Source organism: Hemitrygon akajei, chromosome 17 (genome assembly GCF_048418815.1).
Source record: "Hemitrygon akajei chromosome 17, sHemAka1.3, whole genome shotgun sequence".
Classification (NCBI taxonomy): Eukaryota; Metazoa; Chordata; class Chondrichthyes; order Myliobatiformes; family Dasyatidae; genus Hemitrygon; species Hemitrygon akajei.
In genome coordinates, this window is record NC_133140.1 from 3,601,899 (window position 1) to 3,628,265 (window position 26,367).

Here is a 26,367-nt window from a genome sequence, read left to right on the forward strand (position 1 = left end):
AAAGTCACCCATGATAACAACCCTGTTATTTTTGCACCTTTCCAAAATCTGCCTCCCAATCTGCTCCTTGGTATCTCTGCTGCTACCAGGGGGCCTATAGAATACCCCCAGTAGAGTAACTGCTCCCTTCCTGTTCCTGACTTCCACCCATACTGACTCAAAAGAGGATCCTGCTACATTACCCACCCCTTCTGCAGCTGTAATAGTATCCCTGACCAGTAATGCCACCCCTCCTCCCCTCCCCCCATCCCTTTTAAAACACTGAAATCCAGGAATATTGAGAATCCATTCCTGCCCTGGTGCCAGCCAAGTCTCCGTAATGGCCACTACATCATAATTCCATGTATGTATCCAAGCTCTCAGTTCATCAAGTTTCTTCCTGATGCTTCTTGCATTGAAGTTCACACACTGTAGCCCTTCTACCTTACTACCTTTATACCCTTTATTCTGCTGCTCTTTCCTCAAAGCCTCTCTATATGTTAGATCTGGCTTTACTCCATGCACTTTTTTCACTGCTCTATCGCTCCGGGTCCCATCCCCCTTGCAAATTAGTTTAAACCCTCCTGAACCATGCTAGCAAACCTACCAGCAAGGATATTGTTTCCCCTCGCCCAAAAGTTTGATTCTTTCCTAACGTTCCTCAGCCTGAGGTGTATCTCCGAATTCCAGTCCCATTGCAAGGAATGACATGGAGAGTTCTGTCAACGATCACACACACGTCCCCTCCCCTGCACCGATACTCTGAGCTCAGTCTGAGCCCATGCAAATGAGGTGACGCTAATCAAAGCTCACACACAGCACAGCCCACATCACTTTCAATCTTTATTAATACTTAACAAATGTACAAACAAAATAAGATCAATTTAACAACTCCATACATCATGCGATAGAGATCCAGTTAACATCGTAGGTTTATAATACTATAACGCACCGGGTCCTAATCTGACCTCTGAATGAAACATGCCGACACGGCTTTAACTCCTCCCTCGGAGTGTCAGACACCCTGAGCCAATAGGCTGGTCCTGGACTAATTTCCAGTTGGCATAATTTACTCATCATTATTTAATTATTTATGGTTTTATATTGCTATATTTCTACACTATTCTTGGTTGGTGAGACTGTAACGAAAACCCAATTTCCCTCAGGATCAATAAAGTATGCCTGGCTCTCTGTCTGTAAACTGTGAATATGATTCAAACTCAGCTCTCTTTCTGCACTGGGCACCAGCGTCAACTTCCCGAGTCGATGTTGAAGTTTCACCTCCATTCGGGAGCCGGGAAGAATTGAACCCACGTTCAAAACGTGCTCTTGACACCTTGTTGAAGTCTGGAGATTTCACTTAGTCTCTGCCACCCTGGTGTTTCCTGTCCAGGTACTCCACTGACTCTTTAACCCATTCCTCCTCGGCTCTAGCGCAAATCTTCATATTCTTCTTGTTGGTGAATCTGAAGCAGAACAAACAGTGGCGATTACGGGAGAGTCATCAACCATTGTTCTCAAACATTTTGCAGTTGCACGTTGAAACACTTACATGACAGCAGGTGTCGGGCACAAGAGCGCTTCCGTGTAGCTCTTAAGCCTCCTGCGAGGAATGGGCGTGGTCCTAAACCTCTCACAGCATTCTAGCGTTATGATTGAAGCTGAGGGAGAAGGAAAAACAAATAGTTAGATACCGCTAGATAACTCAACCCACCTTAACCCACGTGAACGCACTGCCTCGCGCATGAAGGCCTTTCCAACCCAAGACATTTAACGGTGTAACCCCGTCCTTCATATAAACTACTGTACGCCATTCCTCTACCGATCTTATGACCCTTCCAGTCCCGTTGACTGACTGCCATTCCCGACCCTCTCTCCAAGAGAATCATTCCACTGTGAGCTGTTCAATATCACCACCAACCGATGGGAAGCGGGAGAGCTGCTCCCCGCAGCTGATCACGGTGCATTGTCGGGATTGGGTACGGAATATTGGGAATAAGGAAAATCTCTTACCCGGGGCGGGTGCAGCTTGCTTGAAACAGCAGATCCACAGAGCTGCCAAAATTGCGACCACGCAGAGCGCTGCCTTCATCTTGTCCTATACCAGGATGGAATTGATGACCGTGTGATTCACCAGCTCCCATAGTCTGCTTTATAAAGGGTGTTGGCGGCACTCATGGTCATCAATTTAGGTCTTGCCTGGAAAGTCCCCCAGACCAGCACTGGCCACTGCTCCGATGTTCCATAAAAAGGGAAGTACAGGAATTCTCCGAATGGCCTTTCGGTAGTTAAGCTGCAAAGGGCGCTCTTTAACTTTCTGGGGCGGACTTTCTTAGTACTAGCGCGTCTGACTTCTGTCAGGCAATCCCACATCCGATTCAGAGGGGAAGAGAAAGTTGAAATACAAGAGCTAGTTTCAAATGCATGCGTTCTCTCCGTGTACTGGGATATGGATGAAAGTGCAAGATCAACCGTTTAGAGACAGCACATGGGATGATAATACTGTTGCAATCAAAGAAAGTTGATTGAGTTGCAATCAAGTTGGTTGAGTGAAGTACAGGGCTGGCGATTCAATGTCCCTGAGTATAGAAACTCCAGGCGTGACAGAGCGGACATGGCACTCCTGATGTGGCAGAGAATTACTGCGCTGCTCAGGGTCGATGTCCTGGAGGGATGGGCTGATGAAACTGTCGGGCTCATTCGGTCACTCAACAGGAAACAGATCCTTCAGTCCAGCTCGTCCTTTCCATAGTGACCAGCAACCTGGTCCCATTCGTCGCGATTGGGCTGTATTTTTCATAATGCTTCCGAACCATGTGCTTATCCGAAGTATTTAACAGTCGTTCAGACATCAATGAAACCTTTGGCAGCTGATGGCGGAGTTACAACTCAGATCCTTTTTAAGAATACTCTCTCACCTTAAATCTATGCCCTGTCCATTTCAGTTGTCTTACTCGGAGGAATATCTTTTTGCGTTCTGCACGTGATTTATGTGCTCTTTATCATTTTATACTTCTCTATAAGATCACGCCTCGATCTCCTAAATTCTTAAGAATAAAGTCCTTGCCTACCCAACCTTTCCTTGTAATGCAGATGCTCGAATTCTGTTAGCATCTTCCCAGATCTTCCCTGCAATCTGTCCTGTATAATGGTATCTTTCCTATAACAGGGCTACCAAAACCGGACACAATACTCAAAGCGTGGCCTTATCAATGACTTGTCCAAATGTGCCATACAGTAACTTGTCAGCTCAAATAGTCTAAAAGCATTCATCACCACCCTGTGACAGTGCACAGTTACAACTTGGGAATAAAAGAGTGGTTTTCAGTGTACTAGAATAGAGGTTTCAGGCATGACAGGTGGAGGTGCAGCTGAGAAGGGAATGTTTCCCTGCTGATCAAGGGAAGTGTTACAGTTGTGAAAAGGGTGAATATCCTGGAAGGACCAGAGAAGAAGAATACAGGGCTAGAATGTAAGATAAGGGAGGGGTGTTTGCATGTATGGAGTTATGAGTTTGGTTATGGAAGATACCACTATCTAGCTATACAGTAATTTTGTTGATTTAAAAATATTGTAAGTTCCTCACATTTTGTGGCAGATGCTCTGCTAGGGCATTGTTGGTCAGAGCATAGTTGAAGAGTTGGGTTGTAGTTGAGAACAATATTCTCCAATCACTGCAGTTCTTTGTAATAATCCTGGAAATGGGCTCTGCTTGCAGAACATACAGTAGTGTGAAAGGAGGCAAGTTTTTCCTTGGAAATATTCTGGTGGCTTCTAGCCCAGTTTCTTGCATTTTCTCTCAGCTAGTCTGCATTCTCGTGACAGAATTGTTTAACTGTGGCTATATCATCCCCTCAGAACTAATAAGTAAACTCTAAGAACTGGGCTTCAATGCTGCCTTGTACAATTAGGTCCTGGATTGTAGACCCCAGTCAGTTTGGATTGGCTCCTCCACAATCTCCACCAGCACAGGAGCACTGCAGGGATGTGTACTTAGCCCCCTGCTCTACTCGCTTTACACCTATGATTGTATGGCTAAGTACAGCTCCGACACCATATACAAGTTTGCTGATGACAACTCTGCTTTGGGCTGTATCAAAGGTGGTGATGAATCAGCTTTCAGGAAGAAGATTGAAAATTAGGCTGAATGGTATAATAACAACCTCTCACTCAATGTCAATAAGACCAAGGGACCGATTGTAGTCCAGGAGTGCGAAAGCAGAGGTCCATGAGCCAGTACTCATCAGAGGACCAGAGGTTGACAGGGTCAGTAACTTTCATTTTCTGGGTGTCGCTATCTCAGAACGCCTGTCCTGGACAAATCATTTACGAATAATAGCAAAGAAAACATGACAGCACCCCTAGTTCCTCAGGGGACTGCAGCAGTTTGGTATGTCATCAAAAATCTTGGCAAACTTCAATAGACGTGTGGTGGATAGTGAGCTGGTTGGGTGCATTATGGCCTGGTAGTGGCATTTGGGTGGAAAATCCTACAACAGGTAGTAGATTTGGCCCTGCGCATCATGAGTAAAACGCTCCCAAACACTGAACACATCGACATAAAACATTGCTGTAGGAAAGCAGCTTCGGTCATCAAAGATCCGTCACCACCAAGGCCATGCTCTTTTCTGGCTGCTGCCATCAGGTACAAGGAACAAGTGACTCAGGACTCACATCACCAGCTTTAAGAAGAGTTACTACCACTCAACCATGAGGCTCTTAAACTCAAGTGATAACTGTACTCATTTAAGAACTCTAGTATCTTATTTCATGCTTGCTTTTATGGCTATTTATTTATATCTGCTTTTGCACAGTTTGTCTACAGTTTCTGAAAGAAACATAGAAAACCTACAGCACAATACAGGCCCTTCAGCCCTCAAAGCTGTGCTGAACATGTCCCTACCTGAGAAATTCCCTAGGGTTGCCTAGCCTACTGATGTTTACGATTTCTACATCTTGTTTACTGTCACTGTTCTATAGATTTGTTAGTATGCCCACAGAGAAAGAACCTCGCGGTTGTTTGTGCTGACATGTTTGTACAGAACTCTGATAATAAATTTTACTTTGAACTTTAACTAAGAAATTTCTTTTTAATCCTGGGTGGGATTACTGTGTTTAATTTATTTATAAAATTATTTTTGTCAATTATTGTCCAAGACTCCTACACTGTAAAAGTACCAGATGGAATGTAGTTTGTCATGTGACGGGGTCTTGAATTGACCCTATGAACTGTGCTCTTAACAAGAAAGAGAGAGAGGGAGGTGTACAACGCAGAGTCCTTGTTATTAAGAGAGAGACAGAGAGAGACAGAGAGAGAGAGAGAGAGGTGAAGAATGCTCAGGAGATTGATGTTATGGCTTCTCGGCAGTTTGTTTACATTTCTACAAGGACACTGCCTGCTTGTAAGTTCTTACAGAGAGAGGAGGGCGGAGCAGTTTGATGGACAGCTGGTGTTCTGCATGCTGAGATAAATGCCAGGTCAGCTGCTGGACACACAGACACACGGTTTTGGACACTGGATGAGCTTTGTTGTGCCCACAGGAAGGTGGGTTTTTGGAGGAACGATCAGGAGAACCGATCAGTGGCTCTCGCAGTGCAGAAAAGGTGTGACCGGTGGGGAGTTATTTGTGTGTCCAACCCTGGCCTGGGTTGATAATTCCACCACAGAAGAACGGTCACCTTTATTATGGTCACAGTCGGTGACTTTAAAAGGATTGCAGAGGACAACGGGAAGATCGACGGCACCAGCTCACCTGAAGACCTACACACCTCTCTCTCTCTCCAGCTCTACTCGACTAAATACCACAAACTGAACTGAACTTTCTTCATCATCATAAGACTGTATCTATTTACCCCTAGGCTTGAAGAAGCTTGGTTTTCTTATTTCCACACTTACGTATATATATAATCATTGCTAACCTGTTTGATATATCTGCATTTATATTACTGTATGGCATAGTTGCTAATAAACACTATTAGTTAATAGCAATACCAGACTCCAAAGTGTTTTCCATTTCTGCTGCTTCTTTAACCCGTCACGGGGTTAAGTGACAGTCAAATGTGTTCAGGAATCTTTCCTTAATCAGTACATAGAAGTGCCGACAAGAGAATGTGCGATACTTGATCTGCTATTAGGGAATGAGACAGAAGTTTGTGCAGGAGACCACTTTGCATCTAGTGATCATAATGCCATTAGTTTCACAGTAAATACAGAAAAGGATAGGTCTGGTCCGTGGGTTGACATTCTATATTGGAGAAAGGCCAATTTTGATGTGTAGGCAATAGACCTCACCAGTTCCCCAACACCACCACACTCCTCAGGTTGGCGGAACTGGTACTCACACTTAATAACTTCTCTTTCAGCTCTTCCCACTTACTTCAGACCAAGGGTCATAGAGTAGCTATGGGCACTCGCATGGGCCCTAGCTATGCCTGCCTCTTCGTGGGTTATGTGGAACAGTCTATGCTCCAAATCTATAGTATGCTCCCCAACTTTTCCTTCGCTACATTGACGACTGCGTTGGTGCTGCTTCCTGCACCCATGCTGAGCTCGTCAATTTCATCGACTTTGCCTCTAACTCTCACCCAGCCCTCAAATTCACTTGGTCCATCTCGGACACTTCTCTGCCCTTTCTTGATCTCTCGGTCTCCATCTCTGGAGATAGACTGTCCACTGACATCTTCTATAAACCCACTGAAACCCATAACTACCCTGATTATACCTCTTCCCACCCTGCCAAATGCAAAAATTCTATTCCCTATTCCCAGTTCCTCCGTCTCTGCCGCATCTGCTCCAAGGATGAGGCTTTCCGTTCCAGGACATCCCAAATGTCCTCTTTCTTTAAGAATCGTGGTTTCCCTTCTGCCATCATCAATGATGCCCTCACCCGCATCTCCCCCATTTCCCGCACTTCGGCCCTCAGCCCATCCTCCCGTCACCACAACAGGGACCGCGTTCCCCTTGTCCTCACCTATCACCCCACCAGCCTCCAGATCCTACATATTATCCTCTGCAACTTCCGCTACCTTCAACAGGACCCCACCTCTAAGGACAACTTTCCCTCCCTACCCCTCTCTGCTTTTCGCAGGGATCGTTCCTTCCGCGACTACCTGGTCCACACGTCCCTCCCCATAGATCTCCCACCTGGCACTTATCCCTGCAAGCGTAAGTGCTACACCTGTCCATACACCTCCTCTCTTACCACCATTCAGGGCCCCAAACAGTCCTTCCAGGTGAGGCAACACTTCCCTTGTGAGTCTGTTGGGGTAATCGATTGCATCCGGTGCTCCCGGTGCGGCCTCCTCTACATCGGCAAGACCCGACGCTGATTAGGGGACCGCTTCGTCGAGCGCCTACGCTCCGTCCTCCGCAACAGACAGGATCTCCCGGTAGCCACTCATTTCAACGCTCCTTCAGATTCCCATTCGGATATGCCCATACCGGGCCTCCTCTACTGCCATGATGAGGCCAAACTGCGGTTAGAGGAACAACATCTCATATACCCTCTGGGTAGTCTCCAGCCCCTTGGTATGAACATCGAATTCTCCATCTTCCAGTAATTCCCTCCCTCTCTCTTCCCCCATCCCACCTTCACTCTGTCTCCTCTTCTAGCTGCCTATCACCTTTCATGACTCAGCCTTCTTCTACTACACGTAGTGCTTTCCACTTAGATTCCTTCTTCACCTCTCCTGCCTATCCCCTCCCCCACTCCTTGATCTTTCCTCTGATTGGTTTTCCACCCTTCCCCCACCTTCTTGATAGGGCCCCTGCCCCCTCTTTCTTCAGTCCTGATGAAGGGTTTCGACCCGAAATGTTGACTGCTTCTTTCAACGGATGCTGCCCAACCTGCTGAGTTCATCCAGCTTTTTTGTACGTCTCAGTTTTGAAGGTATCAGAAAGGAGCTGGATTAGGACAGGTTGTTTTCTGACAAAGATGGACTTGGTAAGTCTGAGGCCTTCAAAGGTGAAAATTTGACAGCACAAAGCTTGTACATGCCTGTCAGAATAAAAAGGTAAAGAAAACAGGTTTAGGGAAAAAAGGAGGCGAATAGCAGGTATTGGCAACACAGAACAAATGATGTACTCATGGAGTATAAGAATTTAAGACATGCAAGAAAACACTTAACAAAGAAACCAGGAGGCATGAGGTTGCTCTAGCAGACAAGGTAAAGGAGAATCCTAAGCCATCTACAGATTTGTTAAGAGCATAGGGATAGCAAGGGGCAAAATTGGTCCCCGGGACGTATCAGGGCATTGAAGCAGTGACCAAATCACAGTCCAAGTACTGTGTTCACTATGGTATTTACTGAGTAGTAAATCCAGTGGAGCAGCAAAGTCAGCGTCAAAGTTCAGACAGAGATCAAAAATCCCAGAGAAATCCAAAAACAAGAATCCGGAGACAGGCAGTGTTGATATTCAGATGGACAGAGTTCAGATACAAATGCTGGAAAGGCTCAGGAAAACTCACTGGCACAATCTGGCAACAAACAGGTGAAAACACAGGACTAAACTACACTGAGCAATAAACAGAGAGGCAGATGATAGGTGGAGCACAGTGAGACAGATGTGGCAGCAAAACAGGTAAAAATGAGAAACAGGTAAGAGGCGGAGTACTCAGTAATACAGGGGCCAGAGTAGAGCAGGAGCAGAGACAGGAGCACATGGGGCATGAAAACAAACAAGAGGACATAGCAATACAAAACCTCAGAATGACGAGTAGAGGGAAAACATACAAAAAGACAAAGTTCGACTGGAGGTACTGACAAATGGTAAGATTCTTGGCAGTGTGGCGGATCAGAGGGATTTGGGGGTCTGAGTCCACTGGACACTCAAAGCTGCTGCACAGGTTGACTCTGTGGTTAAGAAGGCATACAGTGCATTGGCCTTCGGCAACCATAGGATTGAGTTCAAGAGCCAAGAAAGAATGTTGTAGCTATATAGGACCCTGGTCAGACCCCACTTGGAATGCAGTGCTCATTTCTGGTCACCTCACTACAGGAAGGATGTGGAAACTATAGAAAGGGTGCAGAAGAGGTTTACAAGGCTGTTGCCTGGATTGGGGAGCATGCCTTATTAGAACAGCTTGAGTGAACTTGGCCTGTTCTCCTTTGAGTGACGGAGGATGAGAGGTGACCTGATAGGGGTGTATAAGATGATGAGAGGCATTGGTCATGTGGATAGTCATACGCATGGAGCTTAGAAAAATAGAGGGCTAAGGATAACCCTAGGTAATTTCTAAAGTATGTACATGTTCGGCACAGCATTGTGGGCTGAAGGGCCTGTATTGTGCTGTAGGGTTTTCTAAACTTATGCAATTTTTTGAAGAAGTTCCCAGGAAGCTTGATGAAGGCAAGGTCATAGATGTTGTCTGCATGAACTTTAGCAAGGTATTTGACAAGATTCCACATGGCAGGTTTGTCAAGAAGGTTCGGTTGCTTGGCATTCAAGATGAGAAAGTAAATCGGATTAGACATTGGCTTTGTGGGAGAAGCCAGAAATCTGTAGTAGTTATTCCTCTCTCTGACTGGAGGCCTCTGACTAGTGTAGCGTTGCAGGGACTGGTGCAATGATTTGGATGATAATGTTGTTAACTGGATGAGCAAATTTGCGGATGACACTAAGAGTACCAAACAGACATGAAGACTATCAGAGCTTGCGTTGGGATCTGTTTTATCTGGAAAAATGTGCTGAAAAAGGCAGATGGAATTTAATGCAGACGAGTGTCCGGTGTTGCACCAACCTGGGTAGGTCTTACACAGTGAATGATAGGGCACTGAAGAGTGTGGCAGATCAAAGGGATCTGGGAATATAGGTCCATAATTCATTGAAAGTGGTGTCACAGTTAGATAGGGTTGTAAAGAAAACTTTGAACACATTGACCTTCATAAATCAAAGTATCTGAAGCTGAAGCTTTCTGTATCTGTATCTGTATCTGTAGTACAGGAAGTGCATAGAGATCCAAGTGACATTGTGTTACGATAACTCCTTTCCCTCAATAACATCAAAACAAAAGAGTTGGTCAGTGACCTGAGGAATGTGGGGTGCAGGGTGGAGGTGGTAATGCACCAGCTCCTGTCTACATCAATGGTATTATGGTTGAGAGGGTTGAGAGCATGACATTCTTAGAAGCGAAAGTCAACATCAGGTTGGCCTGGTCCAACCACATAGACGTCACAGTGAGGAAAGCTCACGACTTCCTTGGAAAGCCAAAGAAATTGGATATTTCCTGTTAATTCTTCCAAACTTCTATCAATGTACCACAGGGATGCATCATGGCCGGATCGGGCCCCTGTCCTGCCCATGACTCCAAGAAACTTCAGAGAGTTGTGAACACAGATCAGCAGATTACAGAAATATGCCTCCCCTCCATGGACTCCATTGGTACCTCTCACTGTCTTATTGAAGCAGGAAGACCCTTCCCACAGGGATATACTCTCTCCTTCCTCTCTCAGCAGACAGAAGTCAAAAAAAAAGAACACGTGTCTCCTGACTGAAAGGTAGATTCTATCCCAAGTTATAAGACTATTAAAGAATCCATAGTGTGATAAAAGAGAATCTTGACCTCGTGATCTATTATCTACCTACACTGCTCTTTCTCTCTAACTGTTACACTTTATTCTGCATTCCACTAATGTTTTACCTTGTATTATCTCGATGTCTAATCGGTTTATCTATATCAGCATTATGCAAGTCAGACCTTTCACTATAGCTCGGGACACACGAACCAATTCCAATTCCAATATCAATATAACCAACACCCATGGATAAGAGATCGCAGCAACGTAGAGTTTCAGGTTCAGTCTGAGGAGAATGAACTCGGGGCTGAAACCAGTGTCCGGAACTGAGGGAAGAGAGTTCCAATGGTTTAAAGCCAGAGGTCCATAAATGCATTAGGAAAATTATTCAAGTATAATTTCAGCAATGGTGGTGATTTAAGGAATACCTCTGCATCATTTATGATCTTTTATGGGTCAATGGCATACAGATGGTGGATGAAGTAGTTAGATCTAAAACTAGTGTATTATGCTTGAGCAAGGAAGACTACAACAGGACAAGGGAGAAGTTGGCTGATGTGGATTGGGACCACAGGCTATTTGGTAGGACAGTTGATGAACAGTGTAATACTTTCAAAGAGATTTTCACAGTGCTCAACAAAAGTATATTCCGGTCAAAGGTAAGGACAGTAAGTGTGGGGAGAGCCAGCCTTGAATAACCAAGGAAATAAAAGATAGTATCAAATTAAAAGCTCGTGTGTACAAAGCCGCAAAGCATAGTGGGAGACTGGAGAATTGGGAATACTTCAAAAAGCAACAAGGAACAACTAAAGACGAAATAAGGAAAGGGAAGATAGAGTATGAAAGTAAATTAGCACAGAATATAAAAACAGATAGCATAAGTTTTTATAAATATATAAAGCTGAAGAGGGGGCGCTGAAGTCAACGTAGGTCCCTTGGAAGACGAGAAGGGGAAATTGATATTGGGTGATAAGGAAATGGCTGAGGCTTTGAACGACTATTTTGTGTCGGTCTTCACGGTGGAGGACACGTCTAATATGCCAAAGAAGGATGTTATGGATGAAATGGGAGGTGAGGAACTGGATAAAATCGCTGTCACTAAAGAGATAGTGATGAGCAAACTAGAGGGCCTGTAGGTAGAGGAGTCCCCTGGTCCTGATGGGATGCATCCCAGGGTGCTAAGGGAATTGGCAAAGGTTATAGTAGACACGTTGGTAATCATTTAGCAAAATTCTCCAGACTCTGGGCAGGTCCCAGCAGATTGAAAGACAGCAAATGTCACGTCATTTTTTAAAAATGGATGTAGGCAAAAGACAGGCAACTGTAGGCCAGTTAGCTTAACATCTGTAGTCAGGAAAATGCTTGAAGCTGTCATTAAGGAAGAAATAGCGAAACATTTAGAAAGGAGTGGTTCCATTAGACAGACGCAGCATGGATTCAGAAAGGGCAGGTCTGGTTTGACACACTTACTGGAGTTCTTTGAGCACATAATGAGTGCAGTGGATAGAATGGAACAGGTGGATGTCATATACATGGATTTCCAGAAGGCGTTTGATAAAGTGCTGAACAAGAGACTTATAAATAAGACACGGATGCATGGAGTCGGAGGAAGTGTATTGGCATGGATAGTGGATTGGTTAACCGGTAGAAGGCAGAGAGTTGGTATAATTGGGTGTTTCTCCAGTTGGCAGTCAGTGGTGAGTGGGGTGCCGCAGGGGCCAGTGTTGGGCCTGGAGTTGTTTACCAATTACATTGATAATTTAGAAGAGGGGACTGAGTGTAGCGTAGCAAAATTTGCTGATGTGATTTGCCAAGGAGATTATATATATAGAATGTAGGACAAGAGAATAGTATTTACATTTGTCAAATCATTAGAAAGAGGAGACATAGGGTCAGAAGGTGTTGAATCATTGTTGATAGAACTAAGGAAATGCATTGAATTAAAAGGTCTTTGTAAGAGTTGTATTCAGATCCCCAAACAATGGCAAAGATGTGGTCTACAAATTTCAACGGGAGGCAGAAAATACATACCAAAGGAGCAATATTACAATAGTCATCAGGGATTTCAATACACAGGTAGATTGTAAAAATGAGGTTGGTGCAGGGTTCTGAATGGGGGGGTGGAATTTCTAGGGTGGCTATGAAATGGCTTTTTAGAGCAGCTCGTGTTTGAGCCCACCAGGGGATCAGCCATTCTGGATTGGGTGTTCTGCAATGAACTGGAATTGATTAGAGAGCTGAAGGTAAAAGTACGCTTAGGGGTAAGTGATCACAATATGACCATTACACCCGAAATTTGAGATGAAGCTAAAGTCAGATGTTTCTTATTACAGTGGAGTAAAGTACAGAGGCTTGAGAGGGGAGTTGGTCCAAATTGATCACAAAAGATCACTGGCAGGGATGATGGCAAAGGAGCATTGGATGGAATTTAGAAGCCCCGTCATTTATACATCCCAAAGAGGAAAAAGCATTCTAAAGGAAAGATGACACAACAGTAGTTAACAAGAGAAGTCAAAATCAACATAAAGTCCAAAGAGAAGGCATGCAATAGAGCAAAAATTAGTGGGATGTAGGAATATTGGGAAGCTTTTAAAAACCAACAGAAGGTGACTAAAAATTCGTAAAGAAGCTAAAGATGAAATACAAAATTAAGCTAGCCAATAACATTACAGAGGATACCAAGTTTCCTCAGATACAGAAAATGTAAAAGTGAGGTGAGAGAGGATAATTGGACAGCTGGAAAACAATGCTGGAGAGGTAGTAATGAAGAAAAAGGAAATGGTGATGAAATTAATAAGTATTTTGCATCAGTCTTCACTGTGGAAGACACTAGCAGTATGGTGGAAGTTCCAGGTGTCAGGGGCATAAAGTACATGAAGTTACCAGAACTAGAGAGAAGGTTCTTGGGAAACTGAAATGTCTGAAGATAGATCAGTCAATTGGAACAGATACTGTACTCTCCAGGGTTCTGACAGAGGTGGGTGTAGAGATCATGGAGACATTAATAATGATCTGACAAGAATCACTAGATTCTGGAATTGTTACAGAAGACTGGAAAATATCATTCTACTCTTCAAGAACAGAGAGAGGCAGAAGGGAAACTATAAACCACAGTGGTTGGGAAGATGTTAGATTTGATTATTAAGAATGAGGTCTCAGGGTACTTGAAGCCACATGTGTCATCAGCATAGGTTCCTCAAGGGAAAATCCTGCCTGACAAATCTGTTGGAATTCTTTGAAGAAATAACAAGAAGGATATATCCTAGCCCGGGGTAATGGAGGCCAAACCTCCCCCACCCCCCCACCCCATACCTTCTTCACCACACTGTTTGTCTGTGTTGCCACCTTCAGAGATCCTTGGTCATAGCCTGTTCAGTTGGCAAATGCTATGTTAGGGTCTGGTTCTGTGCTGCATGAACCCATGACACCTATGGAACAGCTATGATGATAAGGTAGGAGTAGCAGAGGGAGTGTACAGGATTTCCAAAATGTATCTGATAAGGTGGCACCAGAATGACAGATTTAATTGACTTTTGTTACTGGCCCCAGGGAGGTTTGGGGAGCTGATCCCATCGCAGAGAGAATAGGTTACAGAGAATAAGGCGGAAAGGGACTATGCGAATGACTGACAGGGAGAAATGATGGGACGTCCTCCTTCCTGGTCCATAAGAAATACGACCTAGTAGAACATCCGTGGCACCATGGCACAGTGGTTAGGGCAGAGGGCGGAGAGTGGAGCACTAACAAGTACAGAGAGCCGGAATCAATGGGCCGATTTGCCATTCAACATCATTAACGAATGGTGGGGGGGGGGGCAGTAATCAGTACTGGGGCTCCAGCACTTCCTAGTCTGTGAATGACGGGTGAGGATCGGAAACTGGATGGGCAAACTCGCCCAAAAGTTTGATTCTTTCCTAACGTTCCTCAGCCTGAGGTGTATCTCCGAATTTCAGTCCCATTGCAAGGAATGACATGGAGAGATCTGTCAACGATCACACACACGTCCCCTCCCCTGCACCGATAATCTGAGCTCAGTCTGAGCCCATGCAAATGAGGTGACGCTGATCAAAGCTCACACACAGCACAGCCCACATCACTTTCAATCTTTATTAATACTTAACAAATGTACAAACAAAATAAGATCAATTTAACAACTCCATACAACACGCGATAGAGATCCAGTTAACATCGTAGGTTTATAACACTATAACGCACCGGGTCCTAATCTGACCTCTGAATGAAACATGCCGACACGGCTTTAACTCCTCCCTCGGAGTGTCAGACACCCTGAGCCAATAGGCTGGTCCTGGACTAATTTCCAGTTGGCATAATTTACTCATCATTATTTAATTATTTATGGTTTTATATTGCTGTATTTCTACACTATTCTTGGTTGGTGAGACTGTAACGAAAACCCAATTTCCCTCAGGATCAATAAAGTATGCCTGGCTCTCTGTCTGTAAACTGTGAATATGATTCAAACTCAGCTCTCTTTCTTCACTGGGCACCAGCGTCAACTTCCCGAGTCGATGCTGAAGTTTCACCTCCATTCGGGAGCCGGGAAGAATTGAACCCACGTTCAAAACGTGCTCTTGACACCTTGTTGAAGTCTGGAGATTTCACTTAGTCTCTGCCACCCTGGTGTTTCCTGTCCAGGTACTCCACTGACTCTTTAACCCATTCCTCCTCGGCTCTAGCGCAAATCTTCATATTCCTCTTGTTGGTGAATCTGAAGCAGAACAAACAGTGGCGATTACGGGAGAGTCATCAACCATTGTTCTCAAACATTTTGCAGTTGCACGTTGAAACACTTACATGACAGCAGGTGTCGGGCACAAGAGAGCTTCCGTGTAGCTCTTAAGCCTCCTGCGAGGAATGGGCGTGGTCCTAAACCTCTCACAGCATTCTAGCGTTATGATTGAAGCTGAGGGAGAAGGAAAAACAAATAGTTAGATACCGCTAGATAACTCAACCCACCTTAACCCACGTGAACGCACTGCCTCGCGCATGAAGGCCTTTCCAACCCAAGACATTTAACGGTGTAACCCCGTCCTTCATATAAACTACTGTACGCCATTCCTCTACCGATCTTATGACCCTTCCAGTCCCGTTGACTGACTGCCATTCCCGACCCTCTCTCCAAGAGAATCATTCCACTGTGAGCTGTTCAATATCACCACCAACCGATGGGAAGCGGGAGAGCTGCTCCCCGCAGCTGATCACGGTGCATTGTCGGGATTGGGTACGGAATATTGGGAATAAGGAAAATCTCTTACCCGGGGTGGGTGCAGCTTGCTTGAAACAGCAGATCCACAGAGCTGCCAAAATTGCGACCACGCAGAGCGCTGCCTTCATCTTGTCCTATACCAGGATGGAATTGATGACCGTGTGATTCACCAGCTCCCATAGTCTGCTTTATAAAGGGTGTTGGCGGCACTCATGGTCATCAATTTAGGTCTTGCCTGGAAAGTCCCCCAGACCAGCACTGGCCACTGCTCCGATGTTCCATAAAAAGGGAAGTACAGGAATTCTCCGAATGGCCTTTCGGTAGTTAAGCTGCAAAGGGCGCTCTTTAACTTTCTGGGGCGGACTTTCTTAGTACTAGCGCGTCTGACTTCTGTCAGGCAATCCCACATCCGATTCAGAGGGGAAGAGAAAGTTGAAATACAAGAGCTAGTTTCAAATGCATGCGTTCTCTCCGTGTACTGGGATATGGATGAAAGTGCAAGATCAACCGTTTAGAGACAGCACATGGGATGATAATACTGTTGCAATCAAAGAAAGTTGATTGAGTTGCAATCAAGTTGGTTGAGTGAAGTACAGGGCTGGCGATTCAATGTCCCTGAGTATAGAAACTCCAGGCGTGACAGAGCGGACATGGCACTCCTGATGGGGCAGAGAATTACTGCGCTGCTCAGGGTGGATGTCCTGGAGGGATGGGCTGATGAAACTGTCGGGCTCATTCGGTCACTCAACAGGAAACAGATCCTTCAGTCCAGCTCGTCCTTTCCATAGTGACCAGCAACCTGGTCCCATTCGTCGCGATTGGGCTGTATTTTTCATAATGCTTCCGAACCATGTGCTTATCCGAAGTATTTAACAGTCGTTCAGACATCAATGAAACCTTTGGCAGCTGATGGCGGAGTTACAACTCAGATCCTTTTTAAGAATACTCTCTCACCTTAAATCTATGCCCTGTCCATTTCAGTTGTCTTACTCGGAGGAATATCTTTTTGCGTTCTGCACGTGATTTATGTGCTCTTTATCATTTTATACTTCTCTATAAGATCACGCCTCGATCTCCTAAATTCTTAAGAATAAAGTCCTTGCCTACCCAACCTTTCCTTGTAATGCAGATGCTCGAATTCTGTTAGCATCTTCCCAGATCTTCCCTGCAATCTGTCCTGTTTAATGGTATCTTTCCTATAACAGGGCTACCAAAACCGGACACAATACTCAAAGCGTGGCCTTATCAATGACTTGTCCAAATGTGCCATACAGTAACTTGTCAGCTCAAATAGTCTAAAAGCATTCATCACCACCCTGTGACACTGCACAGTTACAACTTGGGAATAAAAGAGTGGTTTTCAGTGTACTAGAATAGAGGTTTCAGGCATGACAGGTGGAGGTGCAGCTGAGAAGGGAATGTTTCCCTGCTGATCAAGGGAAGTGTTACAGTTGTGAAAAGGGTGAATATCCTGGAAGGACCAGAGAAGAAGAATACAGGGCTAGAATGTAAGATAAGGGAGGGGTGTTTGCATGTATGGAGTTATGAGTTTGGTTATGGAAGATACCACTATCTAGCTATACAGTAATTTTGTTGATTTAAAAATATTGTAAGTTCCTCACATTTTGTGGCAGATGCTCTGCTAGGGCATTGTTGGTCAGAGCATAGTTGAAGAGTTGGGTTGTAGTTGAGAACAATATTCTCCAAACACTGCAGTTCTCTGTAATAATCCTGGAAATGGGCTCTGCTTGCAGAACATTCAGTAGTGTGAAAGGAGGCAAGTTTTTCCTTGGAAATATTCTGGTGGCTTCTAGCCCAGTTTCTTGCATTTTCTCTCAGCTAGTCTGCATTCTCGTGACAGAATTGTTTAACTGTGGCTATATCATCCCCTCAGAACTAATAAGTAAACTCTAAGAACTGGGCTTCAATGCTGCCTTGTACAATTAGGTCCTGGATTGTAGACCCCAGTCAGTTTGGATTGGCTCCTCCACAATCTCCACCAGCACAGGAGCACTGCAGGGATGTGTACTTAGCCCCCTGCTCTACTCGCTTTACACCTATGATTGTATGGCTAAGTACAGCTCCGACACCATATACAAGTTTGCTGATGACAACTCTGCTTTGGGCTGTATCAAAGGTGGTGATGAATCAGCTTTCAGGAAGAAGATTGAAAATTAGGCTGAATGGTATAATAACAACCTCTCACTCAATGTCAATAAGACCAAGGGACCGATTGTAGTCCAGGAGTGCGAAAGCAGAGGTCCATGAGCCAGTACTCATCAGAGGACCAGAGGTGGAGAGGGTCAGTAACTTTCATTTTCTGGGTGTCGCTATCTCAGAACGCCTGTCCTGGACAAATCATTTAAGTATAATAGCAAAGAAAACATGACAGCACCCCTAGTTCCTCAGGGGACTGCTGCAGTTTGGTATGTCATCAAAAATCTTGGCAAACTTCAATAGACGTGTGGTGGATAGTGAGCTGGTTGGGGGCATTATGGCCTGGTAGTGGCCTTTGGGTGGAAAATCCTACAACAGGTAGTAGATTTGGCCCTGCGCATCATGGGTAAAACGCTCCCAAACACTGAACACATCGACATAAAACATTGCTGTAGGAAAGCAGCTTCGGTCATCAAAGATCCGTCACCACCAAGGCCATGCTCTTTTCTGGCTGCTGCCATCAGGTACAAGGAACAAGTGACTCAGGACTCACATCACCAGCTTTAAGAAGAGTTACTACCACTCAATCATGAGGCTCTTAAACTCAAGGGATAACTGTACTCATTTAAGAACTCTAGTATCTTATTTCATGCTTGCTTTTATGGCTATTTATTTATATCTGCTTTTGCACAGTTTGTCTACAGTTTCTGAAAGAAACATAGAAAACCTACAGCACAATGCAGGCCCTTCAGCCCTCAAAGCTGTGCTGAACATATCCCTACCTGAGAAATTCCCTAGGGTTGCCTAGCCTACTGATGTTTACAGTTTCTACATCTTGTTTACTGTCATTGTTCTATAGATTTGTTAGTATGCCCGCAGAGAAAGAACCTCGCGGTTGTTTGTGCTGACATGTTTGTACAGAACTCTGATAATAAATTTTACTTTGAACTTTAACTAAGAAATTTCTTTTTAATCCTGGGTGGGATTACTGTGTTTAATTTATTTATAAAATTATTTTTGTCAATTATTGTCCGAGACTCCTACACTGTAAAAGTACCAGATGGAATGTAGTTTGTCATGTGACGGGGTCTTGAATTGACCCTATGAACTGTGCTCTTAACAAGAAAGAGAGAGAGGGAGGTGTACAACGCAGAGTCCTTGTTATTAAGAGAGAGACAGAGAGAGAGAGAGAGAGAGAGAGAGAGAGAGAGGTGAAGAATGCTCAGGAGATTGATGTTATGGCTTCTCGGCAGTTTGTTTACATTTCTACAAGGACACTGCCTGCTTGTAAGTTCTTACAGAGAGAGGAGGGCGGAGCAGTTTGATGGACAGCTGGTGTTCTGCATGCTGAGATAAATGCCAGGTCAGCTGCTGGACACACAGACACACGGTTTTGGACACTGGATGAGCTTTATTGTGCCCACAGGAAGGTGGGTTTTTGGAGGAACGATCAGGAGAACCGATCAGTGGCTCTCGCAGTGCAGAAAAGGTGTGACCGGTGGGGAGTTATTTGTGTGTCCAACCCTGGCCTGGGTTGATAATTCCACCACAGAAGAACGGTCACCTTTATTATGGTCACAGTCGGTGACTTTAAAAGGACTGCAGAGGACAACGGGAAGATCGACGGCACCAGCTCACCTGAAGACCTACACACCTCTCTCTCTCTCCAGCTCTACTCAACTAAATACCACAAACTGAACTGAACTTTCTTCACCATCATAAGACTGTATCTATTTACCCCTAGGCTTGAAGAAGCTTGGTTTTCCTATTTCCACACTTATGTATATATATAATCATTGCTAACCTGTTTGATATATCTCCATTTATATTACTGTATGGCATAGTTGCTAATAAACACTGTTAGTTAATAGCAATACCAGACTCCAAAGTGTTTTCCATTTCTGCTGCTTCTTTAACCCGTCACGGGGTTAAGTGACAGTCAAATGTGTTCAGGAATCTTTCCTTAATCAGTACATAGAAGTGCCGACAAGAGAATGTGCGATACTTGATCTGCTATTAGGGAACGAGACAGAAGTTTGTGCAGGAGACCACTTTGCATCTAGTGATCATAATGCCATTAGTTTCACAGTAAATACAGAAAAGGATAGGAGTGGTCCGTGGGTTGACATTCTATATTGGAGAAAGGCCAATTTTGATGGGTAGGCAATAGACCTCACCAGTTCCCCAACACCACCACACTCCTCAGGTTGGCGGAACTGGTACTCACACTTAATAACTTCTCTTTCGGCTCTTCCCACTTTCTTCAGACCAAGGGTCATAGAGTAGCTATGGGCACTCGCATGGGCCCTAGCTATGCCTGCCTCTTCGTGGGTTATGTGGAACAGTCTATGCTCCAAATCTATAGTGGTACTGCTCCCCAACTTTTCCTTCGCTACATTGACGACTGCATTGGTGCTGCTTCCTGCACCCATGCTGAGCTCGTCAATTTCATCGACTTGGCCTCTAACTCTCACCCAGCCCTCAAATTCACTTGGTCCATCTCGGACATTTCTCTGCCCTTTCTTGATCTCTCGGTCTCCATCTCTGGAGATAGACTGTCCACTGACATCTTCTATAAACCCACTGAATCCCATAACTACCCTGATTATACCTCTTCCCACCCTGCCAAATGCAAAAATTCTATTCCCTATTCCCAGTTCCTCCATCTCTGCCGTATCTGCTCCAAGGATGAGGCTTTCCGTTCCAGGACATCCCAAATGTCCTCTTTCTTTAAGAATCGTGGATTCCCTTCTGCCGTCATCAATGATGCCCTCACCCGCATCTCCCCCATTTCCCGCACTTCGGCCCTCAGCCCATCCTCCCGTCACCACAACAGGGACCGCGTTCCCGTTGTCCTCACCTATCACCCCACCAGCCTCCAGATCCTGCATATTATCCTCTGCAACTTCCGCCACCTTCAACAGGACCCCACCTCTAAGGACAACTTTTCCTCCCTACCCCTCTCTGCTTTTCGCAGGGATCGTTCCTTCCGCGACTACCTGGTCCACACGTCCCTCCCCATAGATCTCCCACCTGGCACTTATCCCTGCAAGCGTAAGTGCTACACCTGTCCCTACACCTCCTCTCTTACCACCATTCAGGGCCCCAAACAGTCCTTCCAGGTGAGGCAACACTTCCCTTGTGAGTCTGTTGGGGTAATCGATTGCATCCGGTGCTCCCGGTGCGGCCTCCTCTACATCGGCAAGACCCGACGCTGATTAGGGGACCGCTTCGTCGAGAGCCTACGCTCCGTCCGCCGCAACAGACAGGATCTCCCAGTTGCCACTCATTTCAATGCTCCTTCAGATTCCCATTCGGATATGCCCATACCGGGCCTCCTCTACTGCCATGATGAAGCCAAACTGCGGTTAGAGGAACAACATCTCATATACCGTCTGGGTAGTCTCCAGCCCCTTGGTATGAACATCGAATTCTCCATCTTCCGGTAATTCCCTCCCTCTCCCTTCCCCCATCCCACCTTCACTCTGTCTCCTCTTCTAGCTGCCTATCACCTTTCATGACTCAGCCTTCTTCTACTACACATAGTGCTTTCCACTTAGATTCCTTCTTCACCTCTCCTGCCTATCCCCTCCCCCACCCCTTGATCTTTCCTCTGATTGGTTTTCCACCCTTCCCCCACCTTCTTGATAGGGCCCCTGCCCCCTCTTTCTTCAGTCCTGATGAAGGGTTTCGACCCGAAACGTTGACTGCTTCTTTCAACGGATGCTGCCCGACCTGCTGAGTTCATCCAGCTTTTTTGTACGTCTCAATTTTGAAGGTATCAGAAAGGAGCTGGATTAGGACAGGTTGTTTTCTGACAAAGATGGACTTGGTAAGTCTGAGGCCTTCAAAGGTGAAAATTTGACAGCACAAAGCTTGTACATGCCTGTCAGAATAAAAAGGTAAAGAAAACAGGTTTAGGGAAAAAAGGAGGCGAATAGCAGGTATTGGCAACACAGAACAAATGATGTACTCATGGAGTATAAGAATTTAAGACATGCAAGAAAACACTTAACAAAGAAACCAGGAGGCATGAGGTTGCTCTAGCAGACAAGGTAAAGGAAAATCCAAAGTCATTCTACAGATTTGTTAAGAGCATAGGGATAGCAAGGGGCAAAATTGGTCCCCGGGACGTATCAGGGCATTGAAGCAGTGACCAAATCACAGTCCAAGTACTGTGTTCACTATGGTATTTACTGAGTAGTAAATCCAGAGGAGCAGCAAAGTCAGCGTCAAAGTTCAGACAGAGATCAAAAATCCCAGAGAAATCCAAAAACAAGAATCCGGAGACAGGCAGTGTTGATATTCAGATGGACAGAGTTCAGATACAAATGCTGGAAAGGCTCAGGAAAACTCACTGGCACAATCTGGCAACAAACAGGTGAAAACACAGGACTAAACTACACTGAGCAATAAACAGAGAGGCAGATGATAGGTGGAGCACAGTGAGACAGATGTGGCAGCAAAACAGGTAAAAATGAGAAACAGGTAAGAGGCGGAGTACTCAGTAATACAGGGGCCAGAGTAGAGCAGGAGCAGAGACAGGAGCACATGGGGCATGAAAACAAACAAGAGGACATAGCAATACAAAACCTCAGACTGACGAGTAGAGGGAAAACATACAAAAAGACAAAGTTCGACTGGAGGTACTGACAAATGGTAAGATTCTTGGCAGTGTGGAGGATCAGAGGGATTTGGGGGTCTGAGTCCACTGGACACTCAAAGCTGCTGCACAGGTTGACTCTGTGGTTAAGAAGGCATACAGTGCATTGGCCTTCGGCAACCATAGGATTGAGTTCAAGAGCCAAGAAAGAATGTTGTAGCTATATAGGACCCTGGTCAGACCCCACTTGGAATGCAGTGCTCATTTCTGGTCACCTCACTACAGGAAGGATGTGGAAACTATAGAAAGGGTGCAGAAGAGGTTTACAAGGCTGTTGCCTGGATTGGGGAGCATGCCTTATTAGAACAGCTTGAGTGAACTTGGCCTGTTCTCCTTTGAGTGACGGAGGATGAGAGGTGACCTGATAGGGGTGTATAAGATGATGAGAGGCATTGGTCATGTGGATAGTCATACGCATGGAGCTTAGAAAAATAGAGGGCTAAGGATAACCCTAGGTAATTTCTAAAGTATGTACATGTTCGGCACAGCATTGTGGGCTGAAGGGCCTGTATTGTGCTGTAGGGTTTTCTAAACTTATGCAATTTTTTGAAGAAGTTCCCAGGAAGCTTGATGAAGGCAAGGTCATAGATGTTGTCTGCATGAACTTTAGCAAGGCATTTGACAAGATTCCACATGGCAGGTTTGTCAAGAAGGTTCGGTTGCTTGGCATTCAAGATGAGAAAGTAAATCGGATTAGACATTGGCTTTGTGGGAGAAGCCAGAAATCTGTAGTAGTTATTCCTCTCTCTGACTAGTGTAGCGTTGCAGGGACTGGTGCAATGATTTGGATGATAATGTTGTTAATTGGATGAGCAAATTTGCGGATGACACTAAGAGTACCAAACAGACATGAAGACTATCAGAGCTTGCGTTGGGATCTGTTTTATCTGGAAAAATGTGCTGAAAAAGGCAGATGGAATTTAATGCAGACGAGTGTCCGGTGTTGCACCAACCTGGGTAGGTCTTACACAGTGAATGATAGGGCACTGAAGAGTGTGGCAGATCAAAGGGATCTGGGAATATAGGTCCATAATTCATTGAAAGTGGTGTCACAGTTAGATAGGGTTGTAAAGAAAACTTTGAACACATTGACCTTCATAAATCAAAGTATCTGAAGCTGAAGCTTTCTGTATCTGTATCTGTATCTGTAGTACAGGAAGTGCATAGAGATCCAAGTGACATTGTGTTACGATAACTCCTTTCCCTCAATAACATCAAAACAAAAGAGTTGGTCAGTGACCTGAGGAATGTGGGGTGCAGGGTGGAGGTGGTAATGCACCAGCTCCTGTCTACATCAATGGTATTATGGTTGAGAGGGTTGAGAGCATGACATTCTTAGAAGCGAAAGTCAACATCAGGTTGGCCTGGTCCAACCACATAGACGTCACAGTGAGGAAAGCTCACGACTTCCTTGGAAAGCCAAAGAAATTGGATATTTCCTGTTAATTCTTCCAAACTTCTATCAATGTACCACAGGGATGCATCATGGCCGGATCAGGCCCCTGTCCTGCCCATGACTCCAAGAAACTTCAGAGAGTTGTGAACACAGATCAGCAGATTACAGAAATATGCCTCCCCTCCATGGGCTCCATTGGTACCTCTCACTGTCTTATTGAAGCAGGAAGACCCTTCCCACAGGGATATACTCTCTCCTTCCTCTCTCAGCAGACAGAAGGCAAAAAAAAGAACATGTGTCTCCTGGCTGAAAGGTAGATTCTATCCCAAGTTATAAGACTATTAAAGAATCCATAGTGTGATAAAAGAGAATCTTGACCTCGTGATCTATTATCTACCTACACTGCTCTTTCTCTCTAACTGTTACACTTTATTCTGCATTCCACTAATGTTTTACCTTGTATTATCTCGATGTCTAATCGGTTTATCTATATCAGCATTATGCAAGTCAGACCTTTCACTATAGCTCGGGACACGCGAACCAATTCCAATTCCAATATCAATATAACCAACACCCATGGATAAGAGATCACAGCAACGTAGAGTTTCAGGTTCAGTCTGAGGAGAATGAACTCGGGGCTGAAACCAGTGTCCGGAACTGAGGGAAGAGAGTTCCAATGGTTTAAAGCGAGAGGTCCATAAATGCATTAGGAAAATTATTCAAGTATAATTTCAGCAATGGTGGTGATTTAAGGAATACCTCTGCATCATTTATGATCTTTTATGGGTCAATGGCATACAGATGGAGGATGAAGTAGTTAGATCTAAAACTAGTGTATTATGCTTGAGCAAGGAAGACAACAACAGGACAAGGGAGAAGTTGGCTGATGTGGATTGGGACCACAGGCTATTTGGTAGGACAGTTGATGAACAGTGTAATACTTTCAAAGAGATTTTCACAGTGCTCAACAAAAGTATATTCCAGTCAAAGGTAAGGACAGTAAGTGTGGGGAGAGCCAGCCTTGAATAACCAAGGAAATAAGATAGTATCAAATTAAAAGCTCGTGTGTACAAAGCCGCAAAGCATAGTGGGAGACTAGAGAATTGGGAATACTTCAAAAAGCATCAAGGAACAACTAAAGACGAAATAAGGAAAGGGAAGATAGAGTATGAAAGTAAATTAGCACAGAATATAAAAACAGATAGCATAAGTTTTTATAAATATATAAAGCTGAAGAGGGGGCGCTGAAGTCAACGTAGCTCCCTTGGAAGACGAGAAGGGGAAATTGATATTGGGTGATAAGGAAATGGCTGAGGCTTTGAACGACTAGTTTGTGTCGGTCTTCACGGTGGAGGACACGTCTAATATGCCAAAGAAGGATGTTATGGATGAAATGGGAGGTGAGGAACTGGATAAAATCACTGTCACTAAAGAGATAGTGATGAGCAAACTAGAGGGCCTGTAGGTAGAGGAGTCCCCTGGTCCTGATGGGATGCATCCCAGGGTGCTAAGGGAATTGGCAAAGGTTATAGTAGACACGTTGGTAATCATTTAGCAAAATTCTCCAGACTCTGGGCAGGTCCCAGCAGATTGAAAGACAGCAAATGTCACGTCACTTTTTAAAAATGGATGTAGGCAAAAGACAGGCAACTGTAGGCCAGTTAGCTTAACATCTGTAGTCAGGAAAATGCTTGAAGCTGTCATTAAGGAAGAAATAGCGAAACATTTAGAAAGGAGTGGTTCCATTAGACAGACGCAGCATGGATTCAGAAAGGGCAGGTCTGGTTTGACACACTTACTGGAGTTCTTTGAGCACATAATGAGTGCAGTGGATAGAATGGAACAGGTGGATGTCATATACATGGATTTCCAGAAGGCGTTTGATAAAGTGCTGAACAAGAGACTTATAAATAAGACACGGATGCATGGAGTCAGAGGAAGTGTATTGGCATGGATAGTGGATTGGTTAACCGGTAGAAGGCAGGGAGTTGGTATAATTGGGTGTTTCTCCAGTTGGCAGTCAGTGGTGAGTGGGGTGCCGCAGGGGCCAGTGTTGGGCCTGGAGTTGTTTACCAATTACATTGATAATTTAGAAGAGGGGACTGAGTGTAGCGTAGCAAAATTTGCTGATGTGATTTGCCAAGGAGATTATATATATAGAATGTAGGACAAGAGAATAGTATTTACATTTGTCAAATCATTAGAAAGAGGAGACATAGGGTCAGAAGGTGTTGAATCATTGTTGATAGAACTAAGGAAATGCATTGAATTAAAAGGTCTTTGTAGGAGTTGTATTCAGATCCCCAAACAATGGCAAAGATGTGGTCTACAAATTTCAACGGGAGGCAGAAAATACATACCAAAGGAGCAATATTACAATAGTCATCAGGGATTTCAATACACAGGTAGATTGTAAAAATGAGGTTGGTG

At 44.7% G+C, this 26,367-nt stretch overlaps 2 protein-coding genes across 2 annotated transcripts; both read right to left on the bottom strand.

Annotated features, from left to right (window-relative positions):
- Positions 1–897: 897 nt before the first annotated feature.
- Positions 898–2,344, bottom strand: LOC140740932 (eotaxin-like). The gene is made up of 3 exons (XM_073070571.1): positions 1,993–2,344; positions 1,532–1,640; positions 898–1,445 (listed from the first exon to the last, which is right to left on the bottom strand). The coding sequence occupies exons 1-3, from the start codon at positions 2,069–2,071 to the stop codon at positions 1,340–1,342; spliced, it is 294 nt and encodes a 97-aa protein (XP_072926672.1). The 5' UTR covers positions 2,072–2,344; the 3' UTR covers positions 898–1,339.
- Positions 2,345–14,653: 12,309 nt separating this feature from the next.
- Positions 14,654–16,122, bottom strand: LOC140740933 (eotaxin-like). The gene is made up of 3 exons (XM_073070572.1): positions 15,771–16,122; positions 15,310–15,418; positions 14,654–15,223 (listed from the first exon to the last, which is right to left on the bottom strand). Exons 1-3 carry the CDS (start codon positions 15,847–15,849, stop codon positions 15,118–15,120), a joined length of 294 nt encoding a protein of 97 aa, XP_072926673.1. The 5' UTR covers positions 15,850–16,122; the 3' UTR covers positions 14,654–15,117.
- Positions 16,123–26,367: the final 10,245 nt, after the last annotated feature.

Coding starts and splice junctions, on each gene's coding strand:
- LOC140740932 (XM_073070571.1), bottom strand. CDS start 2,071: ATGAAGGCAGCGCTCTGCGTGGTCGCAATTTTGGCAGCTCTGTGGATC. Junction 1,641..1,992: donor GCAAGCTGCACCCGCCCCGG/GTAAGAGATTTT, acceptor CTTCTCCCTCAG/CTTCAATCATAACGCTAGAA. Junction 1,446..1,531: donor TGCCCGACACCTGCTGTCAT/GTAAGTGTTTCA, acceptor GTTCTGCTTCAG/ATTCACCAACAAGAAGAATA.
- LOC140740933 (XM_073070572.1), bottom strand. CDS start 15,849: ATGAAGGCAGCGCTCTGCGTGGTCGCAATTTTGGCAGCTCTGTGGATC. Junction 15,419..15,770: donor GCAAGCTGCACCCACCCCGG/GTAAGAGATTTT, acceptor CTTCTCCCTCAG/CTTCAATCATAACGCTAGAA. Junction 15,224..15,309: donor TGCCCGACACCTGCTGTCAT/GTAAGTGTTTCA, acceptor GTTCTGCTTCAG/ATTCACCAACAAGAGGAATA.